At 33.4% G+C, this 18,120-nt stretch overlaps 3 protein-coding genes across 6 annotated transcripts in view; 2 read left to right on the top strand and 1 right to left on the bottom strand.

Annotated features, from left to right (window-relative positions):
- LOC110025183 (psbP domain-containing protein 5, chloroplastic) overlaps positions 1 to 1,226 on the top strand; it is a 32,286-nt gene extending 31,060 nt beyond the window's left edge. For all 3 annotated transcript variants that reach the window (XM_020725498.1, XM_020725496.1, XM_020725495.1), the window contains one exon: positions 1,109 to 1,226. In XM_020725498.1, coding sequence (XP_020581157.1) covers positions 1,109 to 1,207 — 99 coding nt within the window. In that variant the 3' untranslated portion in view covers positions 1,208 to 1,226. The remainder of the gene's footprint in view (positions 1 to 1,108) is intronic.
- LOC110025194 (mitogen-activated protein kinase kinase kinase NPK1-like) lies at positions 1,225 to 18,016 on the top strand. Its single transcript, XM_020725514.1, has 18 exons — positions 1,225 to 1,295; positions 6,925 to 7,448; positions 7,543 to 7,584; positions 7,713 to 7,778; positions 7,876 to 7,986; positions 8,289 to 8,369; positions 8,458 to 8,535; positions 9,091 to 9,173; positions 13,227 to 13,308; positions 13,404 to 13,504; positions 15,715 to 15,754; positions 15,856 to 15,915; positions 16,265 to 16,303; positions 16,548 to 16,687; positions 16,796 to 16,919; positions 17,329 to 17,511; positions 17,589 to 17,795; positions 17,996 to 18,016. Exons 2-18 carry the CDS (start codon positions 7,137 to 7,139, stop codon positions 18,014 to 18,016), a joined length of 1,770 nt encoding a protein of 589 aa, XP_020581173.1. The 5' UTR covers positions 1,225 to 1,295; positions 6,925 to 7,136.
- The window catches only part of LOC110025185 (uncharacterized protein At5g50100, mitochondrial), a 60,050-nt gene continuing 44,359 nt past the window's right edge, over positions 2,430 to 18,120 (bottom strand). Inside the window, exon 9 of one of the 2 annotated variants that reach the window (XM_020725500.1) lies at positions 2,430 to 2,535. The gene's annotated coding sequence lies outside the window, so the exon portion shown is untranslated. Of the gene's footprint in view, positions 2,536 to 17,427; positions 17,447 to 18,120 lie in introns of those variants that run through there. The other variant, XM_020725501.1, reaches the window with a different exon arrangement.

Raw genomic sequence — 18,120 nt, 5'->3', positions numbered from 1 at the left:
TAAAAAATAACATTGTAACCACATTTTAAAAGTGAAATACACCTTTTCATGTATAGGTTTAAAGTACCAAAGTGCTATGTGTGTAAATATAAAAGTTTAGTTGTGTAATATGTAAATACATAAGAATTGTGTGCTAGGTATGTAAATTTCCCCTGCATTTATAACTCTAGTGAAAAACCTATGCATGAAAGGTATTTTTAACCTTTTTAAAAGTATGTGAAAGTGATATGTTTCATGTGATATTAAAGATTTGAGTGTCATGCATGTAAATATTGAAGTTTGGGGGTTAGGTATGTAAATAAATAAAAAAATAGTATGATATGAAAAATAAGGGTCAGGAATCAGGATATTCTCATCTAAATTTCTCAGAATGAGTTTTTACTGATTGAATTTGTTCTGAGATGAAGGCAATGCACGGATAATCAATCAACTTTTATTTTATGCTCATTTGAAAGCAAATTCAAAGAGTAAGAGGTAAGTCTAACCAAATTTCAATGAAGACATCTAGAAAAAGGAGAACAGAGGGAAGAAGGAAAGAAGTAACAAATCATCTTATTTATTGTTTGCTTTTGAATGAAAATTAATGGAAAGTAGAGGACATCATTTCCCCAATCTTTCTTGAAGATATATTTGAAATGTTCATTTTTTTTTTTGTGGAGGCAACGTGTGGCTCAACCTACATTTTAATTATAAAGAGAGATTAGAGAAAAAAGGGAGCATTTACATACATACCATCCAACTCCTACGTATGCACATATCTAACGCCTATACTTTACTTTTTTGCATCTATACCCCCCAAATCTTTCATATCACATAAAAAATACTCATATCACATAAACCCAAATCTTTCATATCACATAAAAAATACCATCATTTTAACTTCAAAAAAAAAAAAAAGAAAAAGAAAAGTGAAATATACCTTTTCATCATAGGTAAGGTAAATATTAAAGTTTAGGTGTTTGATATGTAAATACATAGGAATTGAATGCTATGTATGTAAATGCCGCTTTATTCTTATATAGAAAGGGTTAACTGTATTGAACAGTTGTTGTGATAGTTTTTGGTTACTTTTGCCGAGCTTTCTATATTGAATTTGTTGGTGTTGCAGTTGGGACCTTTCCTGCAGAAAACAGTTGCTTCTTTCCGCCTTCTCCCACCCACTGAAAACTATGTGCCTCCGTACAAAGATCCCTGGAGATTTTGGTGACTCAATCAAGCTTTTATTTATTTTTATCTGTTGTCAGGATTGCTTATACTCCTTGAATGCTTCTACACTCTGTAAGAAGTGTGAATCGGTAAGTTGGAAGCTTTTCCTCCTACTTCATTTTGACAATTTGTCATCTACTATATTTCATTGGGAAATTGATATACATTCCATACCACACAATTTTTTTATATTTACATTATTACATATATAACACCTAAACTTTTATATTTACATTTAGGGGCATTTACATAGCACACAATTTATTTACATCTCAAAGCTAAACTTTTATATTTGCACACATAGCACTCAAATCTTCAATATCACATAAATAATAGCCAAGGCTGATCAAATTGAAGGACGAGTTTAAGATTTGAACCGAATAATGTAATAAATATTAAAATTATTTAAATATGATCTAAATAATACAAATATAAAAATTAATCATATTTTTCAAACTTTTGAAAACAAAAGTAATGGTTGTAATTTCATGGTTTTCAAAAGAGGGCGCCGGTCCTCCAATTTTCTGGTTGAACCGATGGTTTGATTGCTTTCTGACGGTTCGACGACAAAGATGATTCTTTTTTGTTTTTTAGGACATACCACACATTTCTTATGTATTTTTTAGGAACTTTGATATTTATGTTTATCTCACTAGTTTTATAAATCTAATGAAAATGCTTATATCACTTTAGAAGGTTATTAACAGTAATATTGTTGATATAATGTTAAAGATTTAAGCGTTAAATATCAAAATTTTGATGTTAGATATCTAAATAAATAAGAATTGTGCGGTATGTATTTGTTCATCCAGTTGCTCATCAATTATATTTATTAGTTCATTTACAGCTATAACAGTTGAGAGAAAAAAAAAAAAGTTAGAATTTTTTAAATAAAATGTTTCCACAAAAATTTATATTAGTTGTTGACTAACATAACCCTTAATTTTCTGCATCCAAAACTTAGGACTGTTTTGTAGCATTGATGCTAACATCCAATAAGCAGAGATTCACTCCATAATTTTTCAGATTAGTAACAAAATTCAGAGTAGGGAGGAAAAAAATAGGACATACAAACACAGTGATCTATATATATATTAGAAAGTTGAAAAAAAAACATTATTGGAGAACTGAAATGAACTTATTTAAGCAATGGAAACAGTGCCTCCTTGTCTTATTTGCAAATTAACAGAAATTGGTGGCAGGTAAAATACATGCAATAAAAAATTACAAGTCAGCCTTAAAATTGAGGAGAATTAAGGATTTAAGAAGCTCCGTAGAAGAAGAAACTTCACTCCAGCTTTATTCCAGAGATTTATCCTTCTCTATTTTCTGAGAAGAACAGTATCATTAATAAAAACAACAAAAAAACCCCAAAAAGTGTTGCCACAAATCACATTCAACTATGTAAATCAATGGAAATAGCTTTTGAGGAGTATCCAGATTTAAATTTCAACAACAAACAACAACAACAAAGCCTTAATCCCACTACGTGGGGTCGGCAAAATAATTTTAAAGCTATTGTATTTACTCAGAGATTAACTGAAACAATATATAAATATTGAAGAACTACCATTGAGCCAAATGCGATCAAATAATGTCAAGTTTATGGTTGACTCAAGTAAAACACTAGTCTTGCCACTGCTCTACGTACTCCGATCCCCTTAACAAAAAATGGGTATTCTTCCTGAATATGGTTGCAGAAATTAAAGGTATAAGCTCAGGCTTAAATTGGCCTGATGTTGTTTAACTTCCATTCTCAGGCAGCTATCACTGCTGAATTAACTATAACTAAGATATTAAAAATGGTAAAAATTCGCCTCATGAACAAAGCTCAAACAAGAGGCATGTGAGTGGCTCATTAATTATTTGATAAAGCAAATATTGTGTGATATCATCCAATACTTCGGTACATATTTTATTGGAAGCTTTACATACATGCCACTTGATTCCTATGAATTTTTACATGCCTAACATCTAAACTTCAATTTTTACATATATGTGTCACCTTAACTATGCATGAAAAGGTGTATTTTACCTTTTTTTTTTCAAGTTAAAATAGTGGTATTTTGATGTGATGGGAAAGATTGGGGTGGTATAAATGTAAAAAATAAAGTTTAGGCGTTAGATAGGCAAATACATAGGAATTGGGTGGTGTTTATATAAATGCCCTTATTTTATTTTAGGTTAATCACTAATAACCATGATAAAGAATAGCTTCACTTGATGCACTGGCCACTTGGAGAAAAGCTAGAGGAAACAATTTGTATATCCAAGCCAATGTAGTCTTAGTTTAGGGGTCTAGTTGGTATACAGTGTAAAATGATTGACTAGGTCTTACCAAAGGTCTTAGTATCATGAAACACAATAATAGAATTGATTCAATTTTATTTATAATTACTAAAAATATATTTTCAGCGGGTTCGGTCCAAGTGGGGGAGGACCTCACTCTAGGGTTCAGATTGTCACCCACTCTAAATAGTAGCAATCGTATTTTTGTCAGTTTGTTTTTATTAAAGTTTAGGTCATCTGTTGATTATAAATATGTAGTCGTTTATTGTACTGGGGGTCTTTTGTTCGTTTAGATGGGGACGAGTCTGTATCCACAACGTTGGGTGGTGGCAACTGTATCCCTCTATTATTGATGGTGATATCTTGGGATTCCTTCCTTCATCAATTCTTAGAGTCGTGATTTATGTATCCCAATCGGTTGTGAGGTAGGAAACTCATGTATTTTGTATATTTTCTTGATTAGTGTATCTCTTCTTTGCTCTACTTGTTTTATTCCTGTCTTGGATTTATTTCTTGGTTATTCTTGTTGAACCTTTTCCAACTCCCTCTCTACGGTATCATTTGGTATCAACGATAGCTTAAACTCAATTTCATCCTAAGGTTACCAAAATTCTCCCAAACTTAAATCTACCAAACCATAACCAAATCTTAACCTAACTCTAATTCTCCCAAAATTAACAACCCTAAATAGTTTTTGTACATCTTAAATTAGTCTTGCACATCTTCTTTCATCTCTCAAACCTAAATTCTAGCTATGCAATTGAGGAGACAAGTGTTGGAAGTCAGAAGACCCTCAAATCCTAGAAGGTTACAACGATTCCAACACCTTCAATATGGTCGATTTGACGCCATATCATGAGGAGTTAGAAGCTCCAACAACCCCTATAGATTGGCGCTAGGCAAGGAGGGAACCCCAAACCGGTTCAGTCCAAGTGGAGGAGGGCCGGTTAGCCTCTCTCTAAGGTTAGGGTTGTCGCTCACTCCTAATAATAGCAAAGGGTATTTTTGTATGCTTGTTTTTATTAGGTTTAGGTCATTTGTTGATTATAAATATGTAATCATTTATTGTATGAGAGGTCTTTTATTCATTTGAGTTTTGTGAGGGCCTGTCCCTTTGTGGTTCATGGATGGGGACGAGTATGTATCCACAACATTAGGTGGTGGCAACTGTATCTCTTTGTTGTTGTGGGACATTATGGATCTTCTTCTTTCGTCAATCCTTTAAGTGGTGATTTCTATATCTCGATCGAGTCTTTTATTTGATTAGCGCATCTCGTCCTTATAATGGTTGTTTTTTTCATATCTCAGATTTCTTTATTGGTTGTTATTGTTGAATCATCTCTAAGTACCTCCATGCTCTTTGGCAAGGTCTATGATCCACAAGATGAATGCCCAAACCAACAAGGGCGAACAACTTAAAGAGACACAAGATTGGAATTATGACTTTGAAACCTTCAACACCAAGATTGTTAGTTTTTAGAGCTTTACCATACCATGGGCATGCATAAATTACATGGAATTATAGCAACAAAATTTCATCTTCTCATATAAGATTATAACAAGTGAAAGATAAAACTAGAATAAGTTGTGAAAAAAAAGGCTTAGTCTAGATCTTTGCAAGCTTAGACTTTATCAATATTCTTTTTTTTTTTTGCTAAAGATAGTTCCCTTTTTCCTATTTTCAGTTAATTTGGTATAGAGACAAAATGTTCCTTATTGCAGATTCAGCATCCCTTGCTTTCATTCCATTGTTATTCACTAGACGCTCTCAATCCTGCAAAAATATTTCTGCTCAACTCTTTATGTTTAGTGACAGATTTAAGTTGAATTTAACTTAAATTTTGCCAAACCAAAAAATGGCAACTTTTAGATCCTGGATTTAATAAATCCAATTTCTTCTGAGTTTTTTCTTAAATTCTAGGTCTACAGAATTTACTAATCCGTTGTAAAAATGTAATTTTTAACCACAGAAAAAAGTCTAATTTTTTCTGGTGCTGAATCAGCACCAAATTCCATTTTAAAAAACAAGCGATTGAAACAAGCATCAAATGCGGAAATGAAGAAGGCGAGGCTTACGGATTGCGAAGAGTGCCAGGAGAGTCCACGGTAGACATTAATGGAGAAAGTGACGGCGAGGTAAAGGGTGGCGGCGCCGAGGCCGGCGGTGAGTGCCTTGTAGGCCACGTCGCCGACTCCCTTCATCGTCATCGCTGCGCTCATCTGCTGCTTTCTCGCTGTAAGTCGATCGCACTTTGCGCCAGCCTTCGGAAAACCTAGATGGATTGACGAAATAAAGGACCCCAAATCGTTATAAGCCCTTTCAACCATGTAGCCCATTCTGCTAGGCCCGTGAGGCCCACAATTCATAGCCTTTCCTAGTGAAACCAAAAGAACCCTGACATCTATTTTATATATTTTCAATGGTTAAAAAATTAATTCATTTTTGGTTATCAATTTTAGAATGGTAATTATATATGTAAGGAAACAAAAAATATAATTGTAATAAAACTAATTATCTACTTCAATATATATATATATATAATCAGATTAATTAAGAAATTTTGAACCAAATTCATTAAGTTGCAGATTGTGTATTGCCTTGAATTGCCTATTCCTTGAAACTCATAAAGCTTCAAGTTGCCTAAAGCCTGGAGTCACCAACCTAGAGAAGAGTCCCATTTAGTATAGCCTAACAATGAGTTTTTCACTAGTTATAACAAACTGGAAAATTCGATGGTTGTAAGATTCAAAAAGCTCAACTAGATTGTTTATTAAATAAGGTTTAATCAAATTATAAATTAATACACGCATTAAAATCAATAAGATTTTGGGTTGTATGGTAACAGATTTAAGTGGAATTTAAGTTGAATATTATGAAACATAAAAAATGACAATTTTAAATTCAAGATTTAAACAGTCCAATTAATAGTAAATGTTACCTTAAATCAATGATTTACTAAAATCTAATTGACAAGGTGTTCTGTTTAAGATAGAAGCAATTGGTTGAAGAAATAATTGTGAAGTTATTGCAAAAGAAATCGCCATGACAATTATTATAATTTTTTTAAAAATTTTTAAAATGTCAGACCACATCTTTCTGACAGCCGCAATATTAAAGACAAATCAAGTTGTCAAACATTTCTCGAAATGTCATAGCGGTGTGATCGCCCGCCCTTAGTAAATACAAATTTACTGGATTTTTGAGAGCTGTTATAACCTTTACTAGACAACTGTTTACTCAATCTTAGAGTTCAATTCAAATCTCAAGTAATGATTTATATCATATTTATGCATAAAATAATGAATGCAAAAATTTAAATTATTTTTACGTTCTTTTTTTTATTCATAAATTTAAATTATGAATGCATATTAGTTTAAGTGCCCACTTATACTTCACCAACTAGTAATATATATATATATATAAATCAGCTTTTGGGGCACCTTCGCTGCCATCCAAATGTAACGGCTCCAAGGGGCATTTTGGTCACACCAACCCAGCTTTTGAAAATGAGAAGCAAAACCATAAGCCTCTCTCTTGAGCGGAGACAGAAAGTAGAAAAAAAGGAAGAAAAATCCACATATTCCCCAATCTTGTTGAAGTGGAAGGCCAAGTGATCAACGCTGAAGAAGGAAAGAAGAGAATGCAAGATCTATTCGGATCAGTTCGGCGCTCTTTCTCTCTCCGCTCGAATCCCGCCGGAAACGATGGCGGTGGTAGCCGCATCGTCGAAAAGATCGGGTCGCGTTTGAGAAAATCGAGGGTGGGATTGGGCCTAGGGTTAGGGCTTTCTCCCAAACCCACTCCATCCCCGCAACCGCTTTCTCCGGCGGAGACGACGGAGGACGCCTCTCCGATCCGGTGGAGGAAGGGCGAGCTAATCGGCTGCGGAGCCTTCGGCCATGTCTACATGGGCATGAATCTAGATTCCGGCGAGCTTCTCGCAGTCAAACAGGTCTCCTCTTCTACCTCCCCTCCCCTGCTTCTTTTAATTTCGATTATTATTGATTTCTGTTGCTATGGTGACCTGATTGGTTTCAGATTTGCAGGTTTTGATCGGAACGAGTAATGCCTCGAAGGAGAAAGCCCAAGTTAGACTCTTTTCTTCCTTCCTTCCTTCTTCTAAAATCATATAAAATTACAGTGTTCGTCTTCCCTGAACTGACTTTCTTCTCCGTTCTTCTTAAAAACTTCTTTAAAAAAAAAAAACCGTTTGCAGGCTCATATAAGGGAGCTTGAAGAAGAGGTGAAACTTCTCAAGAACCTCTCACATCCAAATATTGTCGTAAGTTCTCTCCTTCTTAGTGTTTTTCTAAAATAACTGGTCTTTCTTTTGCTGTAAAAATCAAAATTGCATCTCTTCTTTGTTGTCTTTCAATCAGAGATATTTGGGAACTGTGAGGGAAGAAGAAACCCTAAATATCTTATTGGAGTTTGTACCAGGAGGTTCCATTTCATCACTACTGGGAAAATTTGGTTCTTTTCCTGAAGCTGTATGTGCCATGTGCCATGATTATGTTGGAAGATTTACATACATACCACTCAATTCTCATGTATTTGCATATCTAACACCTAAACTTCAATTTTTACACATATGCCACATTACCTATGCATGATTAAAAGTTAAGATAGCAGTCTTTTTCATGTGATAAGGAAATTTTGGGTGGTATAAATGTGAAAAAACAAAGTTTAGGTGTTAGATATGAAAATACATAACAATTGGGTGTTTGTTTGACATAACTGGATAAGTGATAACTGAAAGCTAATTCTGCTTAGGCGTTTATGATTTAAGCAGGTTATAAAAATGTACACCAAGCAGCTATTGCAGGGCCTGGAGTATCTTCATAAGAATGGGATTATTCACAGAGATATAAAGGCATATTAACATAATTTCTTAGATTATATCTTTGGTTTTTTTAATTCTACGTTGTTTGAATAGTGAAGTCTTTTTCTCTTGAATTCAGGGTGCAAACATTCTTGTTGATAATAAAGGCTGCATCAAACTTGCAGATTTTGGAGCATCTAAACAAGTGGCCAAACTGGTAAAATAATGCTCGAGGAAACTCTGGAGTTTATTTATTTGGAAGATTTACATACATACCACTTGATTCTTAAGTATTTACATATTGAACACCTATTATATATATGCCACCTTACTTATGCATAAAAGGTGTATTTCACTTTTCAAACGTTAAATGCATATGAAGGATTTGGTTGGTGTAAATGTAAAAAAATTAAGTTTAGGTACTTGGATATGTAAAAACACAAGAATTGGGTGGTATGTATGTAAATGCAAGATCAATAAAACTTAAGATTTTAAACCCAACAGACAATTTCAAGTTTGTGCTACAGAGTTAGTTAAATAATAATTTTGAAATCACTTTATGTCATTTAGTTTAATGATGTTATTCTGATAAAGTGATTATAACATGTAACTCTTGCCCAGTGCTATCTATCATTGTTGGTATAACTATTAAAAGGGTATTTAATTACTACTTGTCGCATAAAATATTATACATTTGGTTATTACATCTATTTCCTTTTTTTCAGAATTATTACTATCATTTGATTTGTTTATGATGTAAAATTTTCATTAGGCAACAATGACAGCAGCCAAATCAATGAAAGGCACTCCTTACTGGATGGCTCCAGAAGTAATACTTCAAATAGGTCATACTTTGTAAGGATATAAAATCTTTTTGAATCTCTTTTTCTTTTACATGCTCTATTAAAAATTACATTTACTTATTTGTTAATCCAATATGCCTCATACATTTCAACTTTTTGCTCCATTTTGCTATTGTTAGCAGCTACTTGTTATTTAAGAATACACTTATCATGCATATTTACACACTATATTATATATGCATGTCAATGTAAATCAACATATTTACACACTATATTTTTGTCACTATATATCATGTTGTGTAACATTCAAATCTTACATATCTATAAAACTAGCACTCAACTACTTTTATTTACTACAAAATCACACAAAGATGAAAGGGCACAACAAAATTTATTTCTACCCATACTTTTTTATTTCATTCAATTCTCAACGAGTTGGCCATGCAACGCACAAATACACGTTACTGCTGGTTATTTTTTTAAGAAAGGGTGGTATGGCTATTGTTTTTCTAAACTGAAGAATACATGTCCATGTGCATAATTATCATGATATGTGGGGATGCATACAAAGTCAAATTTGATCAAATGGACGCGTAATTTTTTTCATAAAATGATGCATTCTTCTTGTTATCAAGTATTATAAATCATATGCAATTTCTAGCATTATGTCACTTTGACAAAAAAATAAAATGCATCTCATATTATAAATCATGTATATACGAACTCAACTTTGATCAAACAAATGCACAACTTTTGCGTAATATGCATTCTTCTTGTTATCAAGTATGATAAATCATATGTAATTTCTAGTATTATGTGTTACTTTGGCAAAAAAATGCATCCCATATAATTGCAACATAAACATTGAATAGCAATGTATAGGAGGCTTTGAACTTCAACCTTCATCTATGGTTTCAAATATAAAACTACCCATCATTTGCTAGCCAAGCAGCGCCAATGCTAACTTTACATCTAATAATCGGCTGAAAATGGAAATAGTTTAAACCCAAAAATATATTTGGAATACTCTAATACAAAAAAACCAAAAATAAAATAGCACAATAGTAAAGATGGATAAAAGCATATTTATCAAGGAAACAATGTGAAGTAAAGCATATTTACTGTTAGTGCGAAATAAAGGCGCAATAATAGTGATTTATTGAAGGGTCCACGACCATGGAGGTATTGGTTTCTACATTCCAAAAATAGAACGAGTAAATGCTAGAAATCTGCAGGTTGGCAATTTATGGTAAAAGTTATTGTGTAATTTTGTTAATTGTTGATTTAGAGAAATTTAATAAAGTTATTCAACTTTATACAGAGTGTTGAAACTGTGTTACAAACATAGCAGTGATTAATTGCTAAGATTGGTCATTTTTTGTTAAAGAATATGAGAATGCCCTAAAAAATATGGATTTACATAATGATATCGATGTGGTTCATTATCTTGGTTTTAATACCAAAAAGACCTCTACTTATCAAGTTTTGTAATATGGCTTATTCTACATAATAAATTGTTGAATGACTTTGAAGAATTTTTATAAAAAATCCATAAACTAATTCCATTTTACATTTAATATAAACCAACTAAAAATATACAATATATGTTTAGGTACTCCAATGCTACATGAAATAATAAACCATTATAATCAACATCCACTATTGAAAAACAAAATCTAATTATTATACATTCAAATAAGAAAAGATATTAACTTAAAAGTACATCAAATTTACCACATTATACATATGCTACTTATATAAATGTAATCAATAATCCTAGCATTCACTCCTTAAGAACATCAAACCAATATTCTTGATAATAAAATAATAAAAAAGGAGTGAGTTTACTAATAATAATAAGAAGGCATTCCTTTAAATTTAAATAATATGGTAGTGTGGCTTATGCGGGGAATATTAAAAGACATGATTAAACTTTTAAAGTCATTAAGTGTGATAATTGTAAAAAATAGTGCAAATTATATGCTATTTGGTACTACCAATTAATGTCCAAATTTAGAACATGGTGACACACTTTGTCACAAATGAAAATGCCCTTTATTTCTTAAACTATTTGAAAGAACAAGTGCCTTGTAAGATCCCTGCAAGATTTTGAAATTTCAATTTAGGGCCAATTTGCTTGAAAAAAATAGGAAAAGTAGATCAACAAAATTCCTCACACAATGTAGCTTCACGCTGTACTCCCAATGTTGGAGAAATTAAGTCTATTCATTCCTCACATAATATAGCTTCATGCTTTATTGCTGTCAATGCTGGGGAAACTAAGTCTATTCATCTACAAAATTGCCATACTCTAGAATTGGGCTTTTAATTCTTACAAAATTGCTTGTAAGATAATGGAGATCTTCCTTATCATCATAATCACCCACAAAATAATCATATTCTAGAACTAAAAATGTTACTTTTAAAAATAACTACTAAGGGTCTGTTTGGGGCAAATCATATTCTAGAACTAAAAATGTTACTTTTAAAAAAAACTACTAAGGGTCTGTTTGGGGCAGCTGCAGTTTATTAAAAAACACCTGTGAAGCTGTTTAAAAATAATATAACGTTCAAAAAACTACAATGACAATTACATTTTTTTTTAAAATAAGTTGGACCATAGCTAGAAAACTGCCGTTGCTGCACATTGTCAGAACCGGTGGGAAAACACAGATTTTAGCGACAGTTTTTTCAAAAAACTGTCAACATAGCTAGAAAACTGCCGTTGCTGCACATTGTCAGGACCGGTAGGAAAACACAGATTTCAGCGACAGTTTTTTGAAAAAACTGTCAAAATGCAGTTTATCCAAACAGAAAAAACTGCTGTGTGATGCTGCATTGCTGACCAAACGGACCTAGGTAGTGGAGATCCCCCATATTATATATTTTGTATTTAAGGAGAATAAGATCAATAGTTTCCTAGTTTTGATGCGTTAGACCCAATGTGGGTGGAGTTAAGCCCATTGACCATCAGTGGAATTTATAAACTCACATAATTGGGCCTGGTGATCCCAAATTTGAAGACATTAATCTATGAAGTGGCTTGTTATTAAATGGTAATTGTCCAAATGGGAGATTGGAACTAAAAAATTGATTCTCTTGATAAATAAAAATCCGCTAGAAATAAATAAACTCTCCCCTCCCTCCTCCCTCCCTCACTAAGTATCAAGTGGTCTCGTGTAGGATATACTTAAAAGAAATTTTAGGCTTCTTAGTGTGGAGTTTAGGTTCTCTTCAAGTAGTGTCATGGGATACATGGTGAGGTGGCTACTCCGCCAAACTTGGAATGGGTGAAGGACGCTGCTAAAGACAAACTACGATTTTGGACTAGGTAATTTGGTTTATAACTAGCTGTTAAAAAGATAAAAATCCCAGGAAGTGAACTCAAAATAAGGAGACGGAGAGAGGAGTTATATTGATAGTAGGTGCATAATATAAAATCAAAACAAATACATTGAAAAATATATTAATATTAGATTTTCTTAAAAATTTTCAATTTGTTAGCATTTGTTCCGATGCATTATATGATTTTATATGACCTCAATTTGTAAGCAATTAAATTCATTAAAGTCACAATATCATTCAATTATTTTGTTAAAATTATGATATTTTTAAAGTCAGATATGATACATCAATATTTTCCTTCACATTAGAGAAAGAGTTGTTATCCTAATTCAAAGTACACAAACTGAAAATTGCCTTTAATTGACATGCATTTTAGGATGAAATTTATTAAAAGATGCGCATATCATGTTCTGATTCCTAGTGAAACTATTATAAATAATTGGCTTGTCACAATGGTGCAGACCCTAGCATATGGAAGCAAATAAAGTATATGTAATTTATGACATTTGGAGTTGCAACACATAAACATATGCCAACTGTAGAAAAACTATAATAATTCTAAGGAGATTTTATGTTTACTGTTTCAACGTCATGCATTTATATCCTTTGCATGATAGAAACTTTCAACATTCGTTCTTCCATTTGGTCATAGTAGGCTATTTGTATGGTTGATGCCTAATCTAAAATTGAATATAATTTCTAAAATTTTCAATTTATATGATCAACTTAAATACATACTAACATCGAGAACTAAACCTAGCTCTGCGGACATATGGAGTGTTGGCTGTACTGTTATCGAGATGGCAACTGGAAAACCTCCATGGAGCCAGCAATATCAAGAGGTAAACTACCCTAATCATCACTTTATTCCTTCTTTCTGTACATCCCAAGCCTTGTTAGTTTATTTAGTTATATTTATTAAGTTAAAAATCTCCAGGTTGCAGCTTTATTTCACATTGGGACTACAAAATCGCATCCTCCTATTCCAGAGCATCTTTCATCTGAAGCTAAGCATTTTCTCTTGAAATGTTTGCAGAAGTACGGATGCAAATTTTCTTTAATACCATAATATAGTTTTGAACATTCATTCTCTATTTTTCTGCTTGCTTTTAGTTTGGACGTACAACTGTGAAATAAAGCCTTTTCATTCTCTATTTCTGCACACTCAGATAGCGATTTATGCGAGGAAGCGGACGATGGGATCCCTTGCATGATCAAAGTGCAATATAGACGCGATTCAACTAGATGGGAAGCCAACGAATGGGATCACGAAGTTGAACCTCGCGATATAGCCAACTATAGGATTGTGGCGTGCAAGATCAAGAAGTTTTTGGCTGTGTCACCGTTGTGCCTTAGTCTCAATACAAGTTTGATTTGAGACGGTTGGAAGCCAAATAATGGAATCACGGGATAAAGGAGTTTCAAAATTGTCCATAAGAGATTTCAACAGAAAAAGTTGATGCTTTGGAAGAGAGATTGAAAGGAGAGGTAATGACAACTTAAATTCAAGATAGAAGAAAGATTTTCCTCCATTGACAATAGATTCTAGAACTTGGAGGAGATGATAAGGAAACTTATTGAGATGCAGTTCAAGACCCTGCAGACTCAATTGACAAACCCTAGAAAGGGTTGACTGGAGAATCCATGGCAAGATCAAAAGGAAAAGAGATTGAACGTGAGAAACATTTTCTGCTTGCTTTTAAACATTCATTCTCTATTTTTCTTTGTCGTGTTGATTTCAGACAGACTTAAACTAAGATCTATAATGTTCCTTCTCTCTTTAAGAAGCTGCTTGTCAAACTGTCAATGTTGTTCAGAAGCCTGCTATGAAGATGTTGATATTCCCAGATTGTAATGATAAGATCATGTTGTGAAGCTAGATGCAGATATTTTTAGAATAAACTAAACAAAAAAAAAACAGTAATTGCAGATATTTTATGGAGAACCGACTGGAGGGCAGATTCAAGAGCATATTGAAATTCGAAGATACTAAAGAGACTCATTGAGATGCAATCCAAAACCGGTGAGACGGCTCAATATGCAAACCCTAACCAAAGCTTGACTGGAGAATCCATGGCAAGGTCAAAAGGAAAAGAGATTGAATGTGAGAAACATGAGGAGGAAAACATCCACCGACATGAACCCCCTCTCAGCTCCAACTGGGGTTGGATTAGATTATTTCTGATAGAGGCAGTTGGGCGGAAACATGGAGAAGAGATTATGCAAGAGTTATGGAGGAGCATGAAGAAGAAAGGAGAAAAGCAGGGAGGGGGGATATGACTGCGATCGAAAGAGGGAGTTTTACCTTCAATACATGGGAGAAACACAGAAGAAGAGGAAGTTGTGGTGGATATGTTTTAAGAAGGTGAAGGTGCTGATCTTCGAGAGGGAATACACACATGGGTGGGTGTATCATTGGTTGGACCGATACTTCGCGATGAATGGGCTATTTGAGGAGGAGAAACTCATTACGGTAGGATTATGTTCAGAAGAGAAATCTATAGCTTGGTTGCAGTGAAGGTGATGTCAGCTTATTATGGCTAGGTTTAGGTATGGAGGAGCACGAAGAAGAAAGGAGAGAAGCAGGGAGGGGATATGACTACGATCGAAGGAGGGAGTTTTAACTTCGATACATGGGGGAAACAATGAAAGAAGAGGAAGTTGTGGTGGATATGTTTTCGGAAGTTGAAGATGCCGATCTTCAAGAGGGAATATACACATGGGTGGGTGTATCGAGCAGAGCGATACTTCGCGATGAATGGGCTATATGAGGAGGAGAAATTCATGACGGTAGGGTATGGGGAGGAGAAATTCATGACGGTAGGGTTATGTTTAGAAGAGAAATCTCTAGCTTGGATGTGATATCGACTTGTTATGGCTAGGATTAGGTTTATTCATGAGATTGAGTTGTGAATCTTAGGTCCAGGGTTTGTGAGAGATTTCCTACCTCTTGCATCGTAAGAATTGGGAGATCACCTACCTCTCAAATTGTAGGTGCTCAACTTTTTGTTCTTGTTGAGTTGTTTGATTTATTGAAGAAATATTATGTTCGCCCTAATTTTTGTGGAGAAATGTGCTCATTTTGAGATCAGATCATACCAATATTCTGTCACTCTTTGTTTTTAAGGTTGTCTAGGGTCATTTCTCATCAAACACATTTGTGCAACAGCAATGCCCGTTAATACCTATTCTACATTTTGCATCTCTTATGCTTTCAGTCACAGTTCTAATCATCAAATGTGATACAGGGAACCAAACTTGAGGCCATCTGCATCAGATTTGCTCCAGGTCGGCTTAAGATAATTGTTTAGTTAAAAATCACGGTAACTTGTTTATTTACTGCTGTGATCATGAAATTTTAATTTGCATATTTTCAAAACTTTGTGCAGCATCCTTTTGTTGCCAAGGATTTTGAACATTCACAATCAGTTCATCTCTCTTCAAATACGGTAAGCCTCCTCCTTCCCAATAAAGTTTTGGAAGATCTACATACGTAACACTTAATTCTTATATATTTATATATCTAATACATAACCTTTAATTTTTACATACATATACCGCCTTACCTGTGCATGAAAAATGTGTATTTCTCTTTTTAAAAGTCAAAATGGTGGTATTTTTTATGTGATATATAAAATTTGGGTGGTATAAATGTAAAAAGCAAGTTCAGGTGTTAGATATGTAAATACAAAATAATTGGGTGGTATGCATGTAAATGCCCCTAAATTTTTTCCATCTATATTCTCTGCCGTTCCTCTTATAAGTCACATATATTCCACTCTTGATGGTGTCTATCAGGATTCTTTGAAAGGAGTTGTACCAGTTACCAAATCCTACGTGAAAGATCTGTAAGTATTAGTGTTATCAGTTTTCTTCAAACATAATATAAACAATATAATGATGCAACAAATGGCTACCTTTTCAACTTTAGCACAAATCTAAGTTCATTTTGCAGTGTATTTCTCTTTTTAAAAGTCAAAATGGTGGTATTTTTTATGTGATATATAAAATTTGGGTGGTATAAATGTAAAAAGCAAGTTCAGGTGTTAGATATGTAAATACAAAATAATTGGGTGGTATGCATGTAAATGCCCCTAAATTTTTTCCATCTATATTCTCTGCCGTTCCTCTTATAAGTCACATATATTCCACTCTTAATGGTGTCTATCAGGATTCTTTGAAAGGAGTTGTACCAGTTACCAAATCCTACGTGAAAGATCTGTAAGTCATTAGTGTTATCAGTTTTCTTCAAACATAATATAATCAATATAATGATGCAACAAATAACTACCTTTTCAACTTCAGCACAAATCTAAGTTCATTTTGCTGGGGTTTCAGGAATATTGAGCACAGTGGAAGCTACACTGAACAGCTTTCTGACCTCAGACCTATTTGGGACACAAATTCCAGTGATGATATGTGCCAAATTTTTGACAAGGATGCATGTCCAAAGGTTTAATCTGCAAGACCTTATTCTTTATTTATATATGTAGATATTATATGCAAGAAGTTAGTACAAATCGTGTCATGTTGTTATTATGGGAGAATTAAGTAAGATCTAATTCAAATCATTGAGAACAAATGAAATAGAACAAAGATAAAAAAAACACAACACATCAATAAATTATGTGCTGCTGCTACAGCTATCAGCATGACTTTGATTGTTAATTGTGAAGCTTTTACAGCTCCTTCAAATAAAACAATGGCAATAAAAAAATACAATGAAAAATTCAAATACCTTTAGTCAAATAATCTGCAAATAACTGATACTTAACAGTAATTTACTGGTGATATCTTAGAATGAAATGAGAAAAAAATTACTTCACGATCATCTAATGGCGATCCTTTTTTTCTTTATATAGAGTTTCAATCCCATGTCAGAGCCATTTGATGAATGGCCATCTAAACTTGATGCACATGTTCTAAATAGCATGGATGAATCATCAAACGGGGAGAATAAATTCGCATTCCCATGTGAGCCTACATGTGAGGAAGATGATTATGAAGTCACGGAAAGGAAAATCAGAGCATTCCTAGATGAAAAGGTATGAAATATTGATCTACATTATAAATTTTATTCATTTATCACACCACTTCTAAAACTATCTGAAATTGCTTCCAGGCTATTGATCTGAAGAAATTACAGACACCTCTATATGAGGAGTTCTTCAACAGCTTAAGCGCCATTCCTGAAGCATTCAGTCGGAAAGTTGGGGATGAATATGAAGGCGAAGCAGAACAAACTTCTAAAGGCTCGAAGCGATTTTCTAATAAAATCACAAATGATCCAACAACTCCTATATATGCTGATAATGCCAGAGGCAAAGAGGTAATATATATATATATATATATATAAGATTTACATGCAGACCACTCAGTTCTTCTGTATTTACATATCTAACACCTGAACTTCAAGTTCTACATACATTCCACCTTATTTATGATTGAAAAGGTGAATTTCACTTTTTAAAAATAAAAATGTTGGTATTTTTTATGTGAAGTGAAAGATTCGGATGGTATAATTGTTAGAAAGCAAAATTTAGTTGTTAGATATGTAAATACATAGGAATTGAGTGGTATGCATGGTAAGAGGGGCATTTACAAGCATACCACTCGATTCTTATGTATTATTTACTTGTCTAAAAGCTAAATTT

The sequence above is a fragment of the Phalaenopsis equestris genome, unplaced genomic scaffold (genome assembly GCF_001263595.1).
Source record: "Phalaenopsis equestris unplaced genomic scaffold, ASM126359v1 Scaffold000294, whole genome shotgun sequence".
Lineage (NCBI taxonomy): Eukaryota > Viridiplantae > Streptophyta > Magnoliopsida > Asparagales > Orchidaceae > Phalaenopsis > Phalaenopsis equestris.
Note: the sequence above shows the minus strand (reverse complement) of the source record. Positions and strands in the feature narration are given on the sequence as shown.

Coding starts and splice junctions, on each gene's coding strand:
- LOC110025194 (XM_020725514.1), top strand. CDS start 7,137: ATGCAAGATCTATTCGGATCAGTTCGGCGCTCTTTCTCTCTCCGCTCG. Junction 7,449..7,542: donor AGCTTCTCGCAGTCAAACAG/GTCTCCTCTTCT, acceptor TCAGATTTGCAG/GTTTTGATCGGAACGAGTAA. Junction 15,755..15,855: donor CTGCATCAGATTTGCTCCAG/GTCGGCTTAAGA, acceptor AACTTTGTGCAG/CATCCTTTTGTTGCCAAGGA.